General features: G+C 44.6%; 3 protein-coding genes across 4 annotated transcripts; 2 read left to right on the plus strand and 1 right to left on the minus strand.

Moving 5' to 3' along the window:
• The first annotated feature begins 298 nt into the window (after positions 1-298).
• LOC119289220 lies at positions 299-1869 on the plus strand. The gene is made up of 2 exons (XM_037568593.1): positions 299-1020; positions 1429-1869. The coding sequence occupies exons 1-2, from the start codon at positions 737-739 to the stop codon at positions 1466-1468; spliced, it is 324 nt and encodes a 107-aa protein (XP_037424490.1). The 5' UTR covers positions 299-736; the 3' UTR covers positions 1469-1869.
• An 11377-nt stretch (positions 1870-13246) lies between these two features.
• On the plus strand, positions 13247-18386 carry LOC119287016. 2 transcript variants are annotated; one of them, XM_037566492.1, is made up of 5 exons: positions 13247-13654; positions 14602-14691; positions 14825-16327; positions 16949-17138; positions 17480-18386. In XM_037566492.1, the coding sequence occupies exons 2-5, from the start codon at positions 14677-14679 to the stop codon at positions 18106-18108; spliced, it is 2337 nt and encodes a 778-aa protein (XP_037422389.1). In that variant the 5' UTR covers positions 13247-13654; positions 14602-14676; the 3' UTR covers positions 18109-18386. The 2 variants fall into 2 exon arrangements, with proteins under 2 accessions (XP_037422389.1, XP_037422390.1); XM_037566493.1 differs by having other exon boundaries at positions 13247-13622.
• Positions 18387-19770: 1384 nt separating this feature from the next.
• On the minus strand, positions 19771-22470 carry LOC119287017 (beta-glucuronosyltransferase GlcAT14B-like). Its single transcript, XM_037566494.1, has 4 exons — positions 21733-22470; positions 21573-21648; positions 21372-21487; positions 19771-20562 (listed from the first exon to the last, which is right to left on the minus strand). The coding sequence occupies exons 1-4, from the start codon at positions 22337-22339 to the stop codon at positions 19949-19951; spliced, it is 1413 nt and encodes a 470-aa protein (XP_037422391.1). The 5' UTR covers positions 22340-22470; the 3' UTR covers positions 19771-19948.
• Positions 22471-23407: the final 937 nt, after the last annotated feature.

The following is a 23407-nucleotide window of genomic DNA, read 5'->3' on the forward strand; positions in this document are numbered from 1 at the left end:
GCCGTCGATCGACCAAACCCATATGCGGTGGAATCATTGGAACCATACCATACTCGCTCCAAGAATCATCCTTGCTAAAGCAACCATAGTAGTATCAATCAATCTGATAGTGCATGCTAAGTGGAGCAGTAGGGCCCTGCATGCATGGCTAGATAGATAATCTACTCTACCCAGTTTGGAACCTCCCTGTCCTCCTCGGGCGCGCAGCTGAATTCTGCTATTTATACGTAGGCTGATCACGACTAGACCTGCTGTGTCTGCGTGTTGCTGATTTCTCTGCTGCTTTTTTCGAGCCAAGCAACAAAGGGAACCAGAGCCACGCCACATCTCTATCTGCTGCACATCAACGTCAGGGGATCGATCAAAGCTAAAACTACGCCAGATAGAGACACAAGAACAGATTTCCCATATATATATGTACACCAGATAGAGTAGAAGACCATACTATTATCGGCAGCTAGGACCATAGTATCACACACTCACTCACTCTCTCTTCTTCCAATCGCCGGCCACTTGTCACTCTCCTCTGCTCACTGCTCCGAACAGAGGAGCTCCAACTCCATCACCTCCTCTTCAGCACCAGGCGGAGGAGGCGTCGTGGTACTTGTGCGAAGCAAGCTAGCTAGCTAGGCACGAGAGAATTCAGGCTGTGGTGAACTGATCACTGATCACTGATCAGTCACCTGATCTAGCTTGCAGCCCGCAGAAGCAAGAAGAAGTCCAGCCAGAGCGAGCCATGGGCGGCATTGCTGCTGGTCGATGCCGGATCAGTGGCCTGGCCTTGCTCGTCTGCGCCGTGCTCTTGTCGGCGACGATGGCGAACGGCATCAGGACTGGGGCAGTTGGTGGCACGGGTGCTCCTGGTCCGGCTGCTGCCGCGGCACAGGCTGCCACCCTAGCTGCGGCTCCTCCCATCGCTGCCGCTGCAACGACGCCACCTTCGGAGGGAGCTGCATTGGAGGATCCATACAAGAACAGCAAGAGGAAGGTGCCGAACGGGCCCGATCCGATTCACAATAGGTATTGTTACTCGTGTCATCTCTGGTCGTTCTTTCTTCCTAAAACTTCGCTCGTGCTTAGTTTACTTCTCTAGTAGACTAGTGCTACCTCTGTACCAGATTTGAACTGCAAAAACGTCTTATATTTTGATACGAAGAAAGTATAGAACTTCTAACGTATAACCACACTTTGTACTGTAAAAACTCTCCATACTACAAAGTAGACAAAAATATAACTGCTAATGCTAATAATGCAGAGCCATATAGCATGCACCTACTCAGTTATTTAGATAAAAAAAAATATGGAAGGATCCTCTGGCTGGTCCCCTGCATCAAGCATCATGGCCATGCAGACTTACCTCGATTCACCGGCTTGTTTTGCCTCTTGTGCATGTGGCTAACCAAAACCATGATGTGTTTGCTTTTTCAGGAGAGCCAGATGGGGAGACGCACCGGCAAGGAGAGTGTAAGGCAGGACAGGAGCAATCACGAAAACCGTCGATCAATGCTGAGAGGCTCAACGAGCGAGCAGAGCACACAAACATTGAGGTGGAATGGAAGGTTCCATGGCTAAGAGCCATGCATGCATGTGGTGGTGCTCATGATGGTGGAGGGCAGTTATATAGTTATAAGTATTCATTCATGTATTAGTAGTAGATACAGAGGGGTAGAGGAAGATGCATGGTGCACACTCCATGGCACCGTGGTTGCTTTGGCCAAAGTGCTTTGTTCTCCTCTCTTGATGAGGTTTTGTTCTTTTTCTTTTTCTTCTTTGGAGGAGGGGTTAATGGTGTTAAAAGGAGCGCTCCAACTCCAAGCTGAGCCTGCTATCACTACTCACTTCACTCACACAGAGAGTAAAGCTCAAAGATTCCTGGCATGCACATTTCGATTCTACTCCTACTATTAGCTTTCAGTCTTCACGATGATGTTTAATAATTGGGCCGTATGTTTGCATGCTTTCAAAGGACTCAAAGGAGTACTAACAAGTGACTGACACCACTCTCTGCACACACTTACATGTGTGTACTCCTAGTAACAACCATCAACGATCAATCACAATACTCCGGAATTCGAGATGCTGGGGTGCAGTGCAAACGTTCGTGTAGGTGTAGGTGAGGTTCTTTTCACGCAGAAACGGGAGCAGGGTGCATGGAGTGGCAAGAGGTAGCAGAGTGCCGCTAGACCCATCTCACCCACATGCACCTTGATAACCGGGCAACGTCGTCACTGCTAGGCGATTTCATGGTTGGCCGCGCCACTTCTTTTGCAGGCAGACACAAGGAGGAGGAGCCGCATCGTCTCTTTGCTCGCTTTATCTTTTCTCTTGAGCTGCCGCTGCTGTCGAGACGCGCATTTTGAGGTTCCGTACGTCTGCATGGCTGCTGATCCTGGCCTTGAACCTCGCTACGAAGAGCTGCGAGAGGCAGCGATGGCTGACGATGCATGGCGACCTGCTGATTTGATTTGCTACTAGTACTGTGCTGACAAGTGACATAGGCTAGTACTGTGCTGACATAGGAGCATCTGATAATATGGATGCAAAAATAACAAACTTTTGCATCTTCGAGGTCCAGAACACTTCTCCGGTAGACGATGTAGATGCAAAAAAAAAAAATCAAGATTCAGAATATGAAAAAAATGTCAAGATTCAGAATATGAAATCAATATTGTTAGATGCATCATGAAATTAATTTCCATACCATATAGCTTTAGTATTATGGATGTTGATATTTTTTTCCACAAAGTTGGTCAAACTTTACAAAGTTTGATTTTAATCAAATCTTATATGCAGATTAAAAAAACGAAGAGAGTACATCTTCAAATTTACATTTTATATTGGAGATGCTCTTGGCTGCATGGGACAAGGCTCGCTCTCCTGCAGCCAGCGGCCGGAGCCCAAGGAGGCAAGGACGACATGGCTTGCTACAATCCTAACGCATGGGAATGAGTACATGGATAGCAGGATCAGGGCCAGGCGGTACACACTGACACCTAACACTGATAACTGCGCTAGGTTGGGACTCGAGTACGGGACATGCATGCATGGTTGCTTTCGTCAGTTCATCGCTTTGATCTAAGCCGTTACTATTACTAGCTAATTGTTGTGCGACGTCCTGAGTGGTTTTTTCCTATGACCTGTTCTGCATCAACGCCGACGGGCAGGATAGTGTGGCAGAACGTGGCCATGGTAGAAAGGGGATGAGAGATTTTAGGAGCCTGCACAAATGATACCTTTCCTAACAGTATAGAGTTTTTTTTTGGGGGGTATGGTGGCTGAGAGTTAGTGAGCAAAAGAAATATGTTCGTGCTTGTGAAATACTAAACATTTGGGGCGCTTGATTGACAAAATGGAATAACCAATGCACACATACTTTGCTTATTGTTCCGTGGCAACACATGGAACTAATGGTGTGGTTGAATTTCTTCCGTGAACAGCAATACGCAAGCGTATGGCCAGCATGACAAGAGACACACGCAGGCCCTGCCATATAAGATCTAGGGTGGTCCTCATCCTCCTCCGCTGGTGCGCTGACCTCCTCCACCGCCACCGGCTCTATTGGTGGGAGTGTGTGACGAGACCCGAATCTACCGGTGGGAGCCATAGTTTCCTCCTCTTGGAGCACTAGATAAGTTTCCGTTTGGAGGTGGCGTGATGATGGTGTCCCGTTGGCATGGAACAAGGTCTCCCCGCCACGCCCTTGTTCCAGTGATGCTTACTCGTATCTCTTGGACGTGTGGAAGATGGTGTGTCCTCATATTTCGTAGGTTTGTCTAGGTCACGTTGTCTTGCGAAGCAGACAACATGGTTTTACATCTTGGTCCTCCTGCTCTAGTTCCGACCGACGAAGATTGGCCAGCCTTGACCTCGTCAGAGTGCGTGGAAGGTTTGTGTTCCCCGATTCCGTCTGGCTGCAACTGGGGTCTTCTCTCTCCGTCGTTTTCTTCTATGAGGCGCCAATTTCCTACACAGATCGCCATCGTCGGCTTCTTCTGGTCTACATTGATGACTTCCCGGGAACTGCTTCTACAAACTCCTGGGTTTAAATAAGTTTGATTTGTTGAGAAACTCAGAGACGACAGTCAGTTTTGCTCATGGTGTGCCCCCCGTTGATGTAGGAGGAAGAGGACTTGGGTACCTTCAAGGATTTGTATGCAATTTTCAATTTTTGTAAGGGTGTTTTTGTAAGGGTTTGTGCTAGTAAATATATTGCCTTTGGACTTTTCAAAAAAAAAGAGAAGGGACCACAGTGTTTCACCCTAGGGTTGACCTAGCCTGGCCTTTAGCCCGGTGCTTAGGCCCAAAACTACTTGAAATAATGCTGAGAGCAAGGAGTGGAATCCACTGGTTGCCTATGACATGGTGTTAAGAATGGATTGGTTGAATACGCCGTTGGGGAACACTCCTATTTCACACTTTTGCGCCGATAGGTGGATGCAGCACACATGAGGTGTCTTGATGGCCCGCCCATACACGTTGTAGCGTCAGTTGAGGAGGTATCTAACGTTGATGATCCCCGGTTACTGTATCTCCCACGCACTTTAGCAAATTACTGTAGGTCCGTGTTCTTGTAGTGATTTACTGTATCAAGTTCTTTTTGAAACATAGAACTTTTTAAAATGTGCAAATATTCCAATATGTCGAACACTTTTTGAAAAGTGATTTTTTTATTTTTGGAAAAAATTTAAACCCATTTTATTTTTGAACTTCTGAACAAATTTTGTAAATGTTAACTTTCTTGAAAAATCATGAGCATATTTGTAAAACCAAAATATGAAACACGAACATTTATTGAATTTGTGAACAGATTTTGGAAAAAGGAGCATTTTCTGAAATTCCAAACAAAATATGAAACACGAACATTTTTTAAAAAGTCTAGAATATTTTTTTGAAAAAGTGAACAATTGAACTTCCTGAATTGTCTTGGAATTTCTGAATATTTGAAAAAAAGGAAACTATTTCAGAAAGAAAAGAAGAACAATAAAAGGACAAAACCCGAATGAAACAGAAAAAAAAGCAGAAAAACAAAGCCTGAAAGGTTCCTAAAACCGGTAAAAACCAGAAGGAACCTACTCGAAGGATCACAAAAACAGTGTGTACGCCAGCTGAAAATTGACCGGCCCATCCAATCAATAACGTCGCGTGTGAAAACTCGTCGGGCGCGGTCATGTGCCGAAATCACTAATTAAAGAGTACTCGTTGTAAAAAACACTTCACTTTTCCAGGTCGCGCCAGGTGGCGCATATGCAGCATGCCACTTGTCGCAACCTGGAAGTTTTCCCTTTTTTCGTAGATCCGTTTATTCAAAACGTTTTATTTTTTAAACCGTGCGTCCAAATCTCGAACTGTTTTCACTATTGAATTTCTCGCGTCGAGATCTTCAAAACTAGATCAGATGTTGATAGATTTTGACGAAATTTTTTTCATGAAAAAAACCAGACGAAAAAAACCGGGCGAAAAGACCGAAACCGGGAGCACGGTTTTTTTCCTTTCCGAAAGAGGCACGCCCGTGCCTCTAGCGAAAATCACGCCCGTGCCTTTCGGGGAAGCAAAACCGTAACTCTAGTGGAAGGACAAAAAAGCAGAAAACATGTTTTTTTCCCGTTTCTGAGAGGCACGGCCGTGACTCTCGTGAAAACAAAACCGTGACTCTCGCGAAAGAAAAAAACAGAAAACACGTATTTTTCCCTTTCTGAGAGACACGGCCGTGACTCTCGCAAAAGCACAACCGTGCCTCTCGTGGAAGCAAAACCGTGACTCTCGTGAAAGAAAAAAAAACAGAAAACGCGTTTTGTTTTTTCCCTTTTCCGAGAGGCACGGCCGTGACTCTCGCGGAAGCACAACCGTACCTCTCGCGGAAGCAAAACCGTGACTCTCGCAAAAAAAACGCGTTTTTTTCCATTTCCGGAAGGCACGGTCGTGACTCTCGCTAAAGCACAACCGTGCCTCTCGCGGAAAAAAACGTGACTTTCGCAAAAGGAAAAAAAGAAAATACGTTTTTTTCACGTAAATTTTTTTTTCAATTATTTAATCAAAAAGCTAAGGAAGACCGGAGGAAAACCAAAACGTCGGAAAAAACCCGAATAAAAACCGTTTAAAAAGCCGAAAACGCGTAAGGAAAAATAAAAAAACAAAATCTGGAGGAAGCATCCAGAGCGCGACACGTGGCGAATGGTTGAGAGCGCGCCAAATGACGCTAATCGTTGCGAGGCTCCCGAAGGAGCGCTCGTTAACTAGTTGCTCCCGCCATGTGCCGCCCGCAGCAACACCAACGCAGGGCTCGCCTACAGGGAGCCCAAACAGGGCCGGCCCAGCAAGTAAAAATGTCGCATCATGCTGCCTTCGTGCGTATTTTTAATTTTTCCATTTACCTTTTTCTTCACATTATTATTCTTTTCTCATTAGAAAAATGTTTCAACATGTATTTGAAAAAAGAGTTTAATATGTACTCCCTCCATTCGATATTATTAGTAGTCCAAACGGATGTATCTAGCACTAAAATACATCTTGATACATTCATTTCAGCGATAACTAATATGGGATGAAGTGAGTATTTGAAAAATATATTCAAAAAACATTTTTTAAATGTTAAACATGTATTTTTAAATATTAAATGTGTATAGAAATGTTTTACTTGTAAACAAAAAATAGACAACTTATATGAAAAAGCAGACATGTGTTGAAAAAAGAAAAGGAAAAAAGAAATGTTTAAAAAACAAAAGATCTAAGAAAACCGGTAAAAACTAAAAGAAAATCAAAGAAACAAAAAAGCAAGAAAGCAAGAAACAGAAAATGAAAGTTAAGGTATAAAAAAGGAAAACCGACAAAACCATCAAAAACAAATAAAACTGAAAACATAACCAAGACAAAAGAAAAAACAAAGAAAACCAACAAAAAAAACAAAGAAACAAACATAAGAAACAAACAATAAAAAGGTAGAAAACCAGACTTGGCCGACCGAAACAGTAACCGGACGTGAAATGAGCGAAGGCATCACGCAACGAACAATTAACTGGCTGGCCCGTCGTCGGCGGCCCGTAGACGATTTCTGTTAGGAACCGGTACGGACAAGACGTATCCCTAGCGAACCCCGCCAATTTGTCACTTAATCTGTCAAATGTTTTTTTTCCTAAATGCTCTTTAAATGCTAGATATTTTTATAGAATTTAACAGCCCAAAGCCCATATACATGGCCCAGCCCGGGGTTCAGCCCGTTTCTGGGTCCGCCCCTGCTTCGACCAGTAGTGGACTTGTGGTACTGTTTTTCAGCTCGCACGTCGACCTGGGCTATCTGGAGCTCCCGACAAAAAGGATATTTTTCAGAGCCCCTGATCTATACACGGTTTTGTGAACTCTTATTTGAATGATATTTAGTTTTTGCAGAGAACTACCGGGACAGTGCAATGAACTACTTTGGCTAGACCGAACCACTGGATCCCGCTGCTGCCGAGCTATGTAAAGATTAATGTCAAGGATGTGGCTTCGAGACCAAGACGGGATGTTCATGGGAGCTTCAACATTTTTCTTCCCTCGCATAGTTGATCCACCTACCTCGAGGCACTTGCAACTCGGGAGGCGTTAGCTCTTGCAGATGACACCTACTCTCAACGGATCTTGGTGGCCTCGGATTGCAAGACATCAGTTGATGCCATCCAAAGCGGAAGTGTGTCTCCTTACGGGCGCTGTGATTAATGAGATCGAAGATCATATGTCTAGTTTTCATCCTTATTAGTCACGAGTTTCGAACCTCGAATGTTCAGACTCACAATCTTACTAAGCATGGTCTTACTTTAGGGGTTGATCGCCATGTGTGGGTTAGGCCAACCCGAAAACCTTCTTTTAGTCCCTATAGCACCACGGGCCTCGCTCGCCTCGACGCGCAAGCCGAGCTCCTGTTCATCCCCTTGCCGCCGAGCCGCAGGCCGCACTCCGGCGCCGAGGCGGCAACAGGCTCGCATTCGCGGTTCGGTCCCTGCGTCGCGCCGAGAAGGACCTGGCCCACCTCTCCGCCTATGTGCATGCCATGGTCAAGTTCCCCATGCCCTCCGCGTCCAACAGCGCAGCAGAGGTCGAGGTGTCCGGGGTGCTCGCCAAGGCCGTGGCCACTACCGTGTTTCGGCCGTCGAAGTCGTGTCCTTCGCTGCCACCTCCAAAAAGACCACCGCAACATCCTCCAGCATAGGAGCAGTAGCAGCGGCCGCAAGCAGCAGCACCACAGCTCCGGCCTCCTCTCGCCTCCTGCGACGACCGCGGGTGAGCCAGAGCTCCGCAACACCCTCCTCCCCTTCCGCTGGAACGAGACATTGAGGCTCCCGCCCTCCACGAGGCTCGGCCACAGTGCGCGAGCACCAGCAGCGCGAGCACCACGACGAGCAGCTCCTGCAGCACATGCGAGCACCTTGGCGAAGCACCTCAAGCAGGTGAGGCGCGCACCTCGCTGTCGTCCTGGGCGCGCGAGGATGTGGCGTCCTCTGGACCATCTTCCTCGGTCAGGAGCGACGGGGGCGTCTTCACAGCGGGCGCGTCACCGGAGTTGACCCGCTTCCCTCCCATGCACAGGAGGTGTTTGGTAAAATGCCAAAGGAAGATACGGAGAGGAGGAAGAAGAATACCGTGTGGGCCCCACTTGTCATAACGCTCAACTTAACGGTCTAAATAAACAAGATTGACCGTGCCGCCACGTCACCCCTGACGGGTGGGTCCCGCATGTCATAAACGTGTTTAAATCGTCTAAACCGGTCATTTTTCAAATGTGGTAGTTTTTAGTCACAAAATTAGATTTTTTTGGTAATTATCAGTCACTTTTTTGAATGTGGTAGTTCTGTGGGACGGTAACCCCTAATGTGGTAGTTTTTTGTCAAATACTCCTATTGTCTACTACCATCCGATAGAGCACTGTTTTGCACAGTACATATCAGTAATCGCACCTGGTCACGGGCATTCGATCGGTGCAGCATAAATGACCGTGCACAAGGGCCCCGTAGCCTTATATGTCATATCTTAACATGCTGCTCCCCCGCGCACTGGTATGTACGTCATATGTAGGTTTCTTTTGATTTCAGAGTGTTATTATTTATACTTGCCTAACTATCATTGTTTTTCTTCTATGTGCTGGTAGGAACAAAGGAGAAGATTACCCATCTACAGGTGCTAGACGACCCGAGTGGAAGGTGAAACGAGAGTTTCGAGATGGGGTACACACGCCATCAGTCTTACTTCTTCCACTTGATACTATATAACCGGCTTTTACCCCGTAACCATAGAACAATTTTCTAGTAATCAATATAATAAAGTTATTTACATAAAATGGAAACAAGCCCAACATCCCACTCTAGTGTTTTCTAACATGACCAATAATATAATAGAAGAAAACTAGCTGAAATTAAATCAGGGATGCAATTCACTAATCAAGGTAGTCTATATTCTTTGCTTTCGTTCTACGCTTAAGCGGGAGAAGATCTTGTTCCAATCTATGTCTCCAAGAGATTAGTCCTGGGACTTCATTCTAGAAAGTCTTTTCACCCCTTTGCATCCAAATGTTCCAACATTGCACAATTAGAATGTCCCACAACTTTCTTAGGAAGAGCTTGTTGCAAAAGTACCACCACTTCATCAAAGAAAGAAATGCCTCTTTATTTTTTGGGGGGCAATAGACTCCTAGAAAAATTGAAACAAAGGTCCCAGAGGAGATGCAAGGTAGATTCTTCAGAAGATTCATTCCATATCAGACAATCATAAGCTTCCATGGGGAAGGGTCTACCTTTGAGCAGCCCCCTGGTATTAATTATGTCATGTATGGCAACCCAAAAGAATATTTCATGTCTAATTCTGCTATCACATTTCCATAACCATTTGAAAAGGAAGCTTGCTTCTGATTGGCCCATCATATTCTTATGCATATTGTTGGGAGAGAAGTTTCAAGGCTTCCATTTTTTTGGACCAGGTGTCTATAGGTAAGGATGGGTTAACTTGGGCAATCATCATCAAACACATTGAATTGCAGAAATGCCTGATTTGACAGAGGTCTGTGGATTCTTCAGCCAAAAATTTTGAGTGACCAACACATTGGCCAGAGAGACATTCTATTTTTCACAAAAGAGTAAAGTTTTGGGAATTGTTGTGCTAAAGGTTTTCCTATCCATTTATGATCCCAGAACAAGACAGATTGACCCATTCCAACGATTCAAATTGCCTCCTCCTTGTAAAGTAGAATTAATTTCAAGTGAGCTTCCACCAAAACAAACCATCATTCTTCCATGGCGATGGTGGAGTTGAATAATATATATATTTCCCACATCAGACGAACCAAAGGCATGTCTTCTCTGTTATAGAATTTGTGTAGGCTCTTCATAAGCAGAGCTTTATCTTGGGAAGCAATTTCTAAAACTCCTAGACCACATGCCTTTGTGTTTGCAAACTATGTTCCAAGCAATAAGCGTCGGGCCAATATTTTTGGAGCCAAATGTCATCCATTAACAAAGCCTTAGGTATTTGTTGACCTGATCCACTGCAACCACAGGTAGAGCAAAGCAGCAAATGAAATAGGGTCCGTCTAGGACACATCTAGATGTGACATAACTATGTCACATCTAAGTTGATGTCCACTCTGTTTGTGGTCTATTTTTTTTCCTAATTTTTTTGTTTCTTGTTGCTGCATTATATACTTATGAGAGCTTAGATGTGACATCCTTAAAAAATATCTAGATGTGAATTAGACAAACTGAATGAAATAAGTAGAAAAGGGAAGAAAAGACAGACTTGATTAGTTGTAGTCTTTCATCATATGAAAGAAGAGCCGGCAATTATTCTCTCAATTCTTTGTATCATGTCATTATTTTGAGCTTATTAATTCTGAGGAGACCCATATAGTGTGCGCAAAAAAAGAGGGGACCTATATAGGTGAAAAGTAAGGATCCCAGGTGACATCCCAATTTCGATTTACAATAGTATGTGGATGTACTACTACACCGTGCAATGATTTTCAATTTGGATTTACGTCATCTGCTTCTGTATTCTACACAACCAAATTAATCCTATTTAAGCTTGTGAAAGAATAGTGTAAAAAGATGGACAAAATCGACCAGCGTTGGAGAATATCAGTACTCCCTCCGGTCCTTTTTACTCTGCATGTTAGGTTTGTCTGAAGTCAATCTCATCCAACTTTGACCAAGTTTATACAAAAAATTATTAACATTCACATAACAACACATTTATTATTAGATCCATCTCGGAATATATTTTCATACTATATTTATTAAATGTTATAGATGTCAATATTTTCTAATATAATTTGGTCAAACTTAGCAAACTTTGACTTCAGACAAAGCTAATGTGCAGAGTAAAAAGGACCGGAGGGAGTACATAGTTATCTATCTATGATGATGTCATTCTTCTTTTGTGCTTAATTATGTATTTATTTTTCTTTCAGGCATAAATTAATGACATAGAAGAACACATGTATTGGGGCACCATGGTGCCTGGCTCCATGCTCGATGGTCGTCGGGTCATGTATAGATCATGCTATTGTAATGGGTCTCAAAATTGTTGGGTCAACCCGTTAGCATATGTTGATTTATATAAATAGATTAAAGTTCCTAATTAATGGATGATCGTGGTTCAGTCATGAATATATTAATGGAAACAAATTCCTCTTTTTGTATGGATTTTCTACACCCCTATGTAGCTACACATTCTATCTAGACCATTCAATTTTGCGTCAAGATCTATGTTGTATTTACATAGTAATTTCTCTTTTTTGTTTCTTTCAAATTAGAGAATATTTGATCTTGATTTTTTTAGGTCAACGCCATACAAGTACTATCTCCATCCGGGTTTATTAGTCTTCATTGTGTTTTGGATCAAATTTTGATCACATATTTGACTAGCAAAATGTTAGTGCATATCACTCAAAATACCAGGGCGACAAGCAAACTCTGATGGAGGTAACACCACTACAAGAATAAAGATTTTTCTTATGCAAAAGAAAATTTTCAAAATAAAAATCTGAATGAGTTTTACCATTTTATATATTTTCATTCAAAAAAAAATCTGCACATGCTAGTCTCGATGTTGACCTGCAAAGTTTTAGGTTTAAATGTTTTCTTATTTGGGAGAAACAAAGAAAAAGTTCATATGCGCGAATGTTGATGGAAAAATGGATGGTCTAGATAAAAGGTATAGCTACATGGCAGCGCAGTTACAACTTTCTCTATTTTTAGCTCCATGTTTTTTAGGAACTGTCGTCATGATGGTTTTGCTTCATGCGTAAATAAGGACATTCCGCAAAAAAAGAAGCGTAAATAAGGATACATCGTTTGCTAACACATCAACTAAAAAACGTAAGGCCCGGTCCGTCAAAAAATAGTTTGTGAGCCCTCCGTTATGTGTTAAATATAGTTGGACATTTGCGAGATACGACTGGATGACCGGCTTTCAAACCTGTGTCTGAACACCGGTCCGAACCGATCCGCCGAGTTTGAGCTTCCCTACCATCACAAGCATCCTAAAAAAACCATCAACAGGCTAATTAATTGCATATATGTGATCAGACTAATTAATTGCATTAATCGTTTGATTTCCAAATTGATACGAAGCTTGGTTTTAAATTATTTTTCGCGGTAATGACGGCGTGTGAAATGACGTCGTACCAACTCTTGTTTGATACTGCCTTGGCTTTAAAATAAACGTCTCAACTTTATATTAAATTTAATATAAAGTTGTATTAAAATTGAGACAGTTATTTTTTGACGGAGGGGAGTAGCCTAGATTGGGATCCTCCTCGGTAACGGTAGGCAGTAACACCGTGCAGTAGAGTCGTACTGTCGTCACTGATGCGGGTCCGACCCCACGTGTCATCGGTGCTGTAGCACCATACACTACTGTAGCGGCGGGATCGGGTCGTTCCACTGAGAGATTGACGGGGATCTGTGTACGCAGGCATGTGAGGCTAGTACTACCTCCGTCTCGGTGAATAAGTCATTCACATAGTTTTCGGTCGACGATTTAACTATCTAAATATGTATTATATGCGATAAAAAATATATATTTAGAAATTACATTCGTGTAGAAATCTAGTGATATACTTTTCATAACATATAACACATATTTAATTGCTTAAATCGATGATCTAGAACTACGCGAATGACTTATTTACCTAGACGGAGGTAGTAGTAAATCTCGTCCGTAGCATTTAATTAGTTCATCTAACGCCGCCAATTAAATTCCTGATCCGTCCGGTACCATTCACCACTCGGCCTTCAGGCCCCGCGCCGTTGCGCTGCTCCTCCTCCTCTCCCAAATCCAACCGAGATAGGAAAAAGAAGAGGCGAAGGGAAGAGAGAGGCCGCGAATGCCGACGTGATTCCCCTCGGAAGCTCGCGCGCATTTGCCACCGGAGAGATCCCCCCTTGCTCGTCCACGCCGCACCACTCCCCCGTCTCCGGCGGCGAACATCGCTTGGGCTCCTTCCTGTTCGCGGCGGAGGCGGCGGCGGCGGCGGCGGCTTTGGTTTTTTCGGGGGCGTTTCTTGGGTGGCTGGCCGAGTCATTGCTCTGGCTACCGTGGTGCCGCGAGGAAGACGCGCGTCCGGTTAGGAGCGAATCTGCTTTGGTGCTGCACCCCCGGTGGGTTTCAGATCTGGCTGAAACTGAGCTGAGTGAGGACTTTTGGCCTTGATTATTTATTATTAACAGCTTGTTTCTTTCTGAACTTCCCATTGACAGCAGCTGACAGTCGCTATCTGTGAAAATTAACACTGTATTCTCCAACGATGTAGTACTCCATTTTAAGATCGATCTAGACACAGGCGCACACCCGACAAAGAACAATTGCAGTTGATAAGCTCACAAGCCACATTCAGAAGGCCAATCTGCAACTACACGCACGCCTAGTTTAATCTTGTTCGAGTCGTGATTTTCTCTGGCGCATTAATTTATTCCCTCAGAGAATGCCACTTTCTCGTAAAGAGGCTTTCTGATGCCGCACCTGGAAAGGTGTATCCAGTATCGAGTTCAGCACTTTTGTCCCTTTTTGGCTTTTGCTTTACCTGGATGTATTTTTTTACTTCTAGTTTTTTTTGTACTACCTTGACAGATGATGAATAGATCGGAAGTTTTCTCCGCAAAAATAGATAAATATAGCATCACAATGTTACAGTTTGTATATGTCTTTTGGAGATGAGTTGTTAGCATGTCACAGTTCGTGTACTGGTTTTAATGGATTCCTTTACGCAAAAAATAGCTCCTCATATGTACATATCTACTTTGCATGCAGTACATAGCCTATGTTTCCGCCGCCTTACTGTGCTTTCTCACCATGCTCCAAGCGCAGAGTTATGCCGTTGTGTTTCTGTAGTAGCTAGTCCGAGTTCTGACATGGCATTGGGGAGCAATGGAAAGCTCGGAGATAGATGAGGAGTAGATTTCCTAATTAAGTAAGCTGATAATATCGATTTCACAGTGACGGCAAGTTTACTGGCTTGCTAGTCACATTTAGAATTTGTTTGATGCAGAAAAATCAAAGACTTCGAGTGCCACTATGTGTTAATTTTATCTCTCCATCTTATGTGCATCCTTTAAATCTTTGTTCCATGTATATCTGCAGGCACAAAGCACTTGACTTGAGACGAATATCAGAACCTCTCCTCTTAGTTGATTCTCCATATAGTCACTCTTCAAGATGGAACAGATTTCGGTGAGTTACTTCCTTCTGTTCATTAAAATCCTCTTGAAGCTGAATGGTTTCATAGTTATAACTTGTGATCAACAACCAAAATTCTGAAGCACTGAGTTTTTTCTTTTCTTTTTATCTTGGAAATTGTCTATAGCTTGGCCATCGATATAAGGAGTGCAGGCCACAAAGGACTAGCAGCTGTCCAGCCAAACTACTTGTTGGGAAGGATGTACTGAAAGAATTGGAGGAAAGACGGTCATCCCCCAGTGTGGTCGCAAAACTGATGGGAATTGACGTATTGCCACCTACTTACATAGCCCATAAAAGACATCAACAATTCAAGGATGTCTTTGAAGTGTCGGAGGAGCTACCGGAGACTTTCACAAAAGAGATGTCGTATCATTGCCCTAAAGGTCTGCCAAGCTTGAAGAGGAGCGCAATGAAATTAAAAAAGCTTATGCCGTCAAAGTCTCCCTATTGTGATGGAACATTTGATAATGACGTGGAGTACAGCAATGGCTTGGATCGCTTGAACCCACTTGAAATAGACAATCCTTTGTTTGAGAAGTGCCCCCGCGATGTGAATTATTCCCCAAATAATCAGCATGAGAAAGATATCACAGGCACTTTCAGGAAGTACCCAGTGGGTTTAGCTAATTCCTCACTTAAAGATATAAAAGATCTGCCGAGAGGGAATTACGGAGATTTCAACAACATTGTCGTTCTGGAGCCTGGCTTGGGAAACAGGCATGATCCGGAGAACTCTTTTTCCATGTCGTTGCTCTCTCATGACAATTGCAATTCCAGGAGAAATAGGAAGAAGTTGGCTGAGTCTGTTGTAGTGAGCAATGAGAGAGTTTCACAACATCTTTTAAATACTGTTAATGTGGCTAGAAAAAAAGGAGAAAGATACTTGACTAGTGATGCCATCAATTCTCTGTCAAAGGGAGAAGAGCCATCATTTGATCAATTCAACATCATAGATATGAATAGCACCGGATCATTTCAGATGTATTCTGGCGGTGACATTAACTCCAGGCAAAACAACAAGTCATCATCAAGTAGCTTACCTGGGAAATCCTTTCGGAAGTATGATGAAGGCGATGTCGGATCGAGAACTCTTGCACAGATGTTTGCTTTATCTGATTCAGAGAGGGTAAAGAAAAATTTGAACCCGCATGCTCAGATTCAACACAACAAAGTTGACCAGGGCAAAGGCCACAACAAGGAAGGATGCTTTATAGTTTTACCAAAGCATGGATCTCCACTGTCTCTTCACACCTCATTGGACAGGAGTTCTTCCTGTGAAGGGTCTCCTAACAGTGAAATTTTCCCAGATCCTTCAGTTAGTTACAACAACGGCAAGGTTACCTTTGATTCTTTTCTGGCCAAACGAAGGCTCAAGCAAATTGCCAGCGGGAGGCAAAATAACTCAAGGAATGCTTCTGTGGTAAAAAGTCTTGCCTTGGAACAGCGGAGACCTGCTTCTCCTTCTCTTGATGATTTCAGGTGTCATTCATGGCATCCATCTGATAATGTTTCAACTTCTGACTGCATAAATGAGAGAGTATTGTTCGCGACAGACGAGGGGTTAATCCACGAGCCTGCTGAAACTGTGCCTTCTGCGTTTCAATTGCAATTATCTAGGAAACAGAAGGTCTGAACTTTGTGCGCCATGAATTTAGCAAAGTAAAACAAAACATAATATTCTTGCATGTTGCATACTTTCTGTTGTTTCAACGAATCAAGAATGAAATAGCGAAAAAGTTCTCTACTATTAACAATTTAACATAGAAGCATGAACAATCCAATTCCTCTGCAATAATAAGTGTTCAACTGCTGCTTTGAATCATACTCCTGTTTCATAATTTTCTTATTATCATGAGGATGTGTTTCTTCCGTCATTAAAAAAAATCAAGTGTTTTCTGACAAGATAAAAGAACTCTGTGAACTCAATTCACTCATTCAGAATCACTGTAATGAGACTGTTTCAGTTATTGATCCTGAATTATACACAATTCATGATATTTTTTCTTTAACATTAATATGTTTTCTAAGTTCTATTTTTTCATGATATCAGATGTGCATTGTTCCACTATAGTAGAGTACTTGTTGTTATGTCATATTTAAACTTCATCATTTTCCCCACTAACTATGTAGACTCTAATGCAACTTTCATCTGTTGACAAGTTTAGATTGTTAAATCTTTTCATGCTGATACCATGAAGCCTAAGTTTATGGTGCACAGCTCTTCAAGTCGTTTCCCTATCTTTTTTAGGTTTCAGCAACGCCTTTGCAGTTTTATGACTGTGAATCCATATCTATTTCTAATCATGATGATCTGGCAAAGTCTCGTAAAGGATTGGAAGAGTTTGAGCAGCCGAGCCCAGTGTCCATTCTACAGCCCCCAACTGATGAAGACAGTTGCTGTTCTGGATTCTTCAAGAATGACTTGCAAGAAATGCCCAGTAAGATAACAATATAGCTAGAAGGCTGCATAGACTAGTGCTTGTGTCTTTTTGTTGTACATTGCCAGCTCTCCTAAACTGCGAAGTTAATACAAACAATCATTAAATTAAGCTAAATACTTACGACATAGCATCTGATAAACATTATTGCTAACTCACACATTGCAACATGCTGTTCAAACAAAGAATTTAGGTGTATAGTTAAGTTGAGTTTTAAATCACTTCTTTTAGTATGCCAAAAATGTGAGGAGTGCAGCTATTTACGAGAATTGCACAAAAGATTTGTTTACAGAATTTTTGCATCATGCATTCATTAACTGGAACTTCTTTATTAACCTCAGGTGTGGAGACACAAATGGACCATCGTCGATTCCGAGATGAACCTGAAGTCTCCTCCATGTCATGTGATGATGGCAATGATTCTTCTTACAAATCTTTGGAAGCATTTCAGGTTGAGGAGGACAGGGACTTCTCATATCTCCTTGATATTCTTATAAGCTCTGGTATGATAGTTTCAACTGACTGGCAGCTCTTGTGCAAGTCATGGCACTCATCTAGTTTCCCTGTTGGTCCCCAAGTCTTTGAGAGGCTTGAGAGCAAGTACGCCACAATTACTTCATGGCCAAAGCCAGAGAGGAGACTTATGTTTGATCTTGCAAATTCTGTTCTCTCCGATGTCCTTGCACCTTGCACCAATATACACCCATGGGTGAGTTCTACCAGACAGTGCAGGCCTATCTGGGGCCCTGAAGGGCCTGTTGAGAAGGTCTGGCAAATGATTGTCAGGCAGCAGGAGGAGCTGGCGATAGGCCATCCTGATGACAAGGTTCTGGATCCAAACTGGATGGAACTTGGTGATGACATATATATGGTGGGCAACCAGATAGCCATCATGTTACATGCTGACCTCTTGGAAGAAGTCATATTGGAATTCCTGTCACTCTCAGGGTCGGTCGCTGCATGTATGTAGGTCAAACTGACAAAATTCAGTCTATCGCAACAAAGTACAGTGACAAGTCTGAGTTAGTTTTTCCATGAACATTCTTCAAGCGTATATGCTGTAAGCGTTACCATTTGTTGCCTTTCAAGTGCACGGATGTAGTAAGGCTTGTTGATACAGACGCAACAATTTTTCTAGTCTATGATATAATTATGTATGTCACTAGATATTGGACAATTTTCTTCTTTGAAACAGTAACCAAGATGTGCTGTGCTGGGATTGATAGTAGAAATTTGATCACTCCGCCTCGAGATATGTTTTTTTACCGCCACTGTTCTATACTCCCTCCATCTCGAGTAACTCGTCGCTCAAATGAATGTATCTAGCATTGAAAAATGAATGTATCTAGCACTATTTTAGTGGTAGATAGATCCATTTGAACGACAAGTATTTCCGGACGGAGGGAGTATTAACTTAGCAGAGTATTTACATGTCCTCAAAGAGGTAGAGGAGGCTAACAGGAAACTATACAAGGTAGTTAGAAAGAAGAGATGGAATCGCCAATAAATTGAGCAAGCTCTGGTTTTACTCTAAGCTTGAGGATGTCTAGGTCAGCAGTAGGCATTCTCCTCCAATCTGGCAGAGATGGTCTGATCTTCTCAAAGTAGCATATATTTCTTTGTTTCCAAATGTTCCATGCTGCCAAAATAACAATTAAACCCATTAAAAGGCGCTAGAATGGTGGCCAACCAGCTACGCCATGTGGCGCATGCTGGTTGGTCACAGTGAGAAAGTATTTTTTTAGAGTTTTTTTTAAATGGTAGGGAGTCTTTTTTGAGAGAAGTTTTTCTAGGTTTTTTCTTTTTCCTTTTAAGATTGTTGTGTGCACGTGATGCGAGAATATTTTTTAATTTTTGGCATGATGGTGAGGTGCGCGCATCTTTCTCTCAAGCGGCCCACAATGGCGGGCCCCAACCACTAGTCTCTTTCAAGAGGGGGCTGATGCCATTCCTTTTGGTCCAATTCCGTCATCTCTTGCATAGTTGCATTGGTGTCCCAGTGGATATGAATTTTATTCCAGCATTCAATACTGAATTGACATGTGTAGAACAGATGCTTGTTTGTCTCTAAGGAACCAAAGAGGCAGAGCATGCAAGAGTGGTCCTCACCAATGTCAAAAAGGTGTAGCTAGGTCTTAGTCGACTAAGATTTTACAAGTCTCAGTCAAATGACATAACATACACGAGAGAAAAAGGAAAAAAAAAACTGAAAATAAAATTTTGCACAGATCTCAATGTAAGATCTCACGGATATAGCATAGTCTCAGTTAGCAAGACTGGTGTCAAAATGCCTTCTGCATAGTAAATCTCTGGTATTGACTCTGTCCATAAACATTATCCAAGCAAAACCCTTGTGCTTCATCATGCATTTTGTCTTCCAAACCATAGTGATGTACTTTGGGTGATTTAAATTTCTGAAGTAGAACTTGTAAAATTTCCTTGCCTTGAATCTCTCATCGCGCCAACAAAGAATCCACTCATCTGTAGTCCATTGATCAATCATTACCGGATCATCATGCATTTTCTTCCAAACCATAGTGATGTACTTTGGGTGGTTTAAATTTCTGAAGTAGAACTTGTAAAATTTCTTTGCCTTGAATCTCACATCGCGCCAACAAAGAATCCACTCATCTGTAGTCCATTGATCAATCATTACCGATGCCGAGGAGAGAAAATGTCACCCAGTTCGAGAGATTGACCCGCAGTCTGCACTGGGCACCAGGCACTAGGCTCTGGTGTGCACTATACATACATTGCGTGAAGCGTTACACTGAAATGACATCCGGAAAGAATGGATTGGGATCCTCGTTTCAGTGATGTTCTTCTACATTTTTTGAGGGAATATGTTCTTCTACTTTTTTTGCGGGAACATGTTCTTCTACTACTGCTACTTTGCACTGTTTCGGCCGGAAGTTCTCCTCCGACAGGAGCGACGTGACGAGCCGCTTCAGCCTCGCCGCCCCGGGGCCAGGCCGCACGTGCGCCGCGTCCCCGACGGCCTTGCACGGGTCGTCGCCGCCGGTCCGGTTGCCACCGGCAGCCGGCACCTCCCCGACGCACCAGCCGCCCGGGGCGAGCATGCCGGGCGCCCGCGACAGGAGGTCGGCGTCGATCCTGTCGAGGACGGGGTCGTCCCGGCGGAACTTGCGCGCGAAGGGGGCGGCGCTGGCGAGCATGCCGTCCCAGTCGCCGAGGGTGAGCAGGTGCGGGTGCTGCATCGGGGGGTTGTCCCAGGCGATGTAGTGGAGGTCGTGGTTGACGGTGGTGTTGCGGAACTCGTCGGCGTTGCAGGCCACGGTGTGGAAGTAGCCCTCCGGCGACGAGATGAAGTTGGCGTAGTACATGAGCACCGTGCGCGGGAGGTTGTCCCACCCCCAGATCAGGTACTCCACGAACGGCCTCGATAGCACCATCCACGCGGAACCTGGCACGAAGCAAGCAGATCATCCTTAATTAAAAAAATTATTTGTAAATTTTTTTTGTTCTCTCGATTGGCCCCCAAGGATTAACTTGAGAATTATAAAAGATTAAGGGAGATAGAGAGTACTTGCTGTTGTCAGTCTGTTCTTATTGTTTTTGTGTTTGGTTGTGGCCGGCCATCTAGATGTTGTATCGTGGTATATACTCTCTTTGTCCAGAATAACTTGTCTGTTTGAGCGATAAGTAATTTTGGACGTAGGGAGTATAAAATAGTACATACTAGTCTATAATTACATTCACCTTTGACCATCATATCAGTTTCACTAACAAAACATACTATATGCTATAGGTGAAATATTATGATTAAAATTGAATCACGCGAAACGAGGACACCATGTAATAAGGGACGGTGGGAGTGTCATATCATCATTTTATTTTAAGATGTGCAGCGCACCGGCCATGATTTTTGGGTCACGTAGCCAATGTGCGAGCCACGAACGGGACGATATTGTAATGAGACAATTCCTCCCTGGGAAATGTCGTGACCGACAGTGCGAGCTGGCTATTAGCCCCTACTAAAATGATTGGCAGCACGCACGGGCATGCTCAAGGGGACAGGCCATGGATAGGTGCCGTGTCACACATGCACAACGGCGACAATCACTATACAGCACAACTAAATATCCCAAAGAATATCAGCTCAAGAAAAGATCCAAATTTCGCTTGCTACGTGCCAATGGAAGCCGGCGACATGGCCATGGTTTCCAGGGAGAAACGTACGTGGCGTGCACCCACAGATTAGTTGAGGCGTACCGGTGAAGAGCTTGAAGGCGGTGGGCAGCTCCCGCTTCTGAGGGATCCAGAAGAGGTCGCCCTTCTTCTTCATGTAGAGCGCCGGGTCGATGATCACCGGCATCGCCCGAGCAAACCTGCCATGCATGAAAACCACGATGAACTTTAGAAACTTGTAAAAACATGCGCCGACCATGCATCCAATCAAGCTGGAGCACGTACGCTTTCCATCCGATGTCGCTGGTGTGATCCAGGAAGTTGAGGTCGCGCGGCAGCTCCGAGAACACCTCCATCATATCTACACGCGGCATGCCATGGCAGAATCCAAATCAGCTAGCGAACTCGTTTCATTCACCAAGAAGAGGCGATTACGGCGACGCACCGTCCTGCGTGACGAGCGGGTAGTCGGAGGCGGAGAGGTTGATGAACCAGTCCCAGTCGGCGCCTTTGCCGCGGCCCTCGCCCCAGAGGAAGGCCGCGGCGGCGTGCAGCGTGGTGGTCACCATGGTGGGGCCGCGGTAGGTGACCAGGTTCGCCTTCTCCACCACCCGCACGTTGCGCGCCGCGGCGAGCACCGGGTGCGCCGCCACGAACGCCGCCAGCGCCGCGCGGTCCGAGTCGGGCGCCTCCGCGTCCAGGTGCAGGATGTAGTGGTTCCTCGGGTGGTACAGCGCGAGGAGGCACCGGCGCAGCATCCCGGCGTCCCCCTTCGAGCCGGAGATCAGGTACGCGAACCGCGGCGGCGAGGCGGGCGCGGCCGGCGGCGCGCGGGCCTGCGCCGAGAGCGCCGGGTCGACGAAGAGCGGGAGCTGAGAGCGCCGGGACGCGGAGGAGGCGGGGGAGGTCGGGGCGAGGAAGAGCGAGGCGGAGGGGAAGGGGACCGGGGAGGCGACGAGGAGGAAGAGCGCGAAGAGGCCCCCGGCGGCGACGGAGAGCAGCCAGCGCAGGACGGAGGGGCCGGCGTGGTCCATGGAGGACGACATCAACATGTATGGGTGTGATCGAGCGGTCGAGCTGAGGGACTCGTGTTTATATACGGTGTGGGACGTGGATGGATGGATCAATCATGCCGTCATGGAGCGTGAGGGTGGGAGAGCACGAAGCAATCATTTCATGGCGGGACAAGAGAAGAGAAGAAGCATGCATGCAGTTAGCTTCAACCCCTGGTGCTGGTGGGTTAAACGTGTGGCAGCACTAATCTCAAAGCCGCGGCGAATAGTCAGTCATGGCCGCCATCAGACCTCTTCCAATGCAAAGGTGCTTGTAGATGAGCTGCTAAGTGTATTAATTACCTTAGCAACTCAACTCCTCAATGCATAGGTGCTTAACTTGTTGTTGCTAAGCACATTTATTTAATGAGTTAACACCTAAAGTCTTTCATGCATTGGCTAAATTGTTTCATTTAAGTGTTTTGCCTAGGTTCTCGTGCTTGGCATTGGTTCTTTTTGGGATCACCAAAGTATTCTCTCCTGTCCTTAAATATTGTGCCATATCATTTTTTTACTTATGTGACATATTTAGCACCCGTCCACGGTAGAGCACGGGAAAGGGCCTCATGCACGGGCCGGCCGGCCGTCCGATGCATGGTCGATATAGCCGAGGACGAGCACGTACGTACCTGTGCACTCAGCAGTACCCACCCAAAAATAATGGCATCCAATGGCACGGATATTAGAGTATCATTTGATCCCATTCTGCTCGCTTGGTTGGTGCATGCGTTGACGAGATCAAGATCGGAGCGGTCGAGCAGGCCAGGAAGAGACCTCCTCTCCCCAACAGAATTGGATTGGATTCTATTCTCTGTCGGTTCTCTTCTGCCGCCTAGAAATGACAGATTATATTAGCAGGCTAAGTAGTACTTAGTATTTTTCTTCTGGGTTTCGGTTTGGCTGTGGACACGTCCGCACGATCGCTCCAGGATCACGAGCGAGCAACCGCAGAATGAAGCGAGCGTGGCATTCGGTTGTTAGACAATCCATTCCATTCCCAATAATCCATTCCCGTACAGGTAGCAAGACAAGAACCTACAGCAGCGACGACGAGCTTCCTCCCTCCCG

This window comes from Triticum dicoccoides, chromosome 4A, assembly GCF_002162155.2.
Source record: "Triticum dicoccoides isolate Atlit2015 ecotype Zavitan chromosome 4A, WEW_v2.0, whole genome shotgun sequence".
Lineage (NCBI taxonomy): Eukaryota > Viridiplantae > Streptophyta > Magnoliopsida > Poales > Poaceae > Triticum > Triticum dicoccoides.

Bases quoted from the DNA above. Each gene is read 5' to 3' on its own strand.
- LOC119289220 (XM_037568593.1), top strand. From the start codon at position 737: ATGGGCGGCATTGCTGCTGGTCGATGCCGGATCAGTGGCCTGGCCTTG. The intron at 1,021-1,428 runs GTATTGTTACTC...TTGCTTTTTCAG, and splicing joins CCCGATCCGATTCACAATAG to GAGAGCCAGATGGGGAGACG.
- LOC119287016 (XM_037566492.1), top strand. The intron at 16,328-16,948 runs GTCTGAACTTTG...TATCTTTTTTAG, and splicing joins AATTATCTAGGAAACAGAAG to GTTTCAGCAACGCCTTTGCA. The intron at 17,139-17,479 runs GTAAGATAACAA...TATTAACCTCAG, and splicing joins TGACTTGCAAGAAATGCCCA to GTGTGGAGACACAAATGGAC.
- LOC119287017 (XM_037566494.1), bottom strand. From the start codon at position 22,339: ATGTTGATGTCGTCCTCCATGGACCACGCCGGCCCCTCCGTCCTGCGC. The intron at 21,649-21,732 runs GTGCGTCGCCGT...TGCCGCGTGTAG, and splicing joins CCCGCTCGTCACGCAGGACG to ATATGATGGAGGTGTTCTCG. The intron at 20,563-21,371 runs GTACGCCTCAAC...GCTTCGTGCCAG, and splicing joins CGCCTTCAAGCTCTTCACCG to GTTCCGCGTGGATGGTGCTA.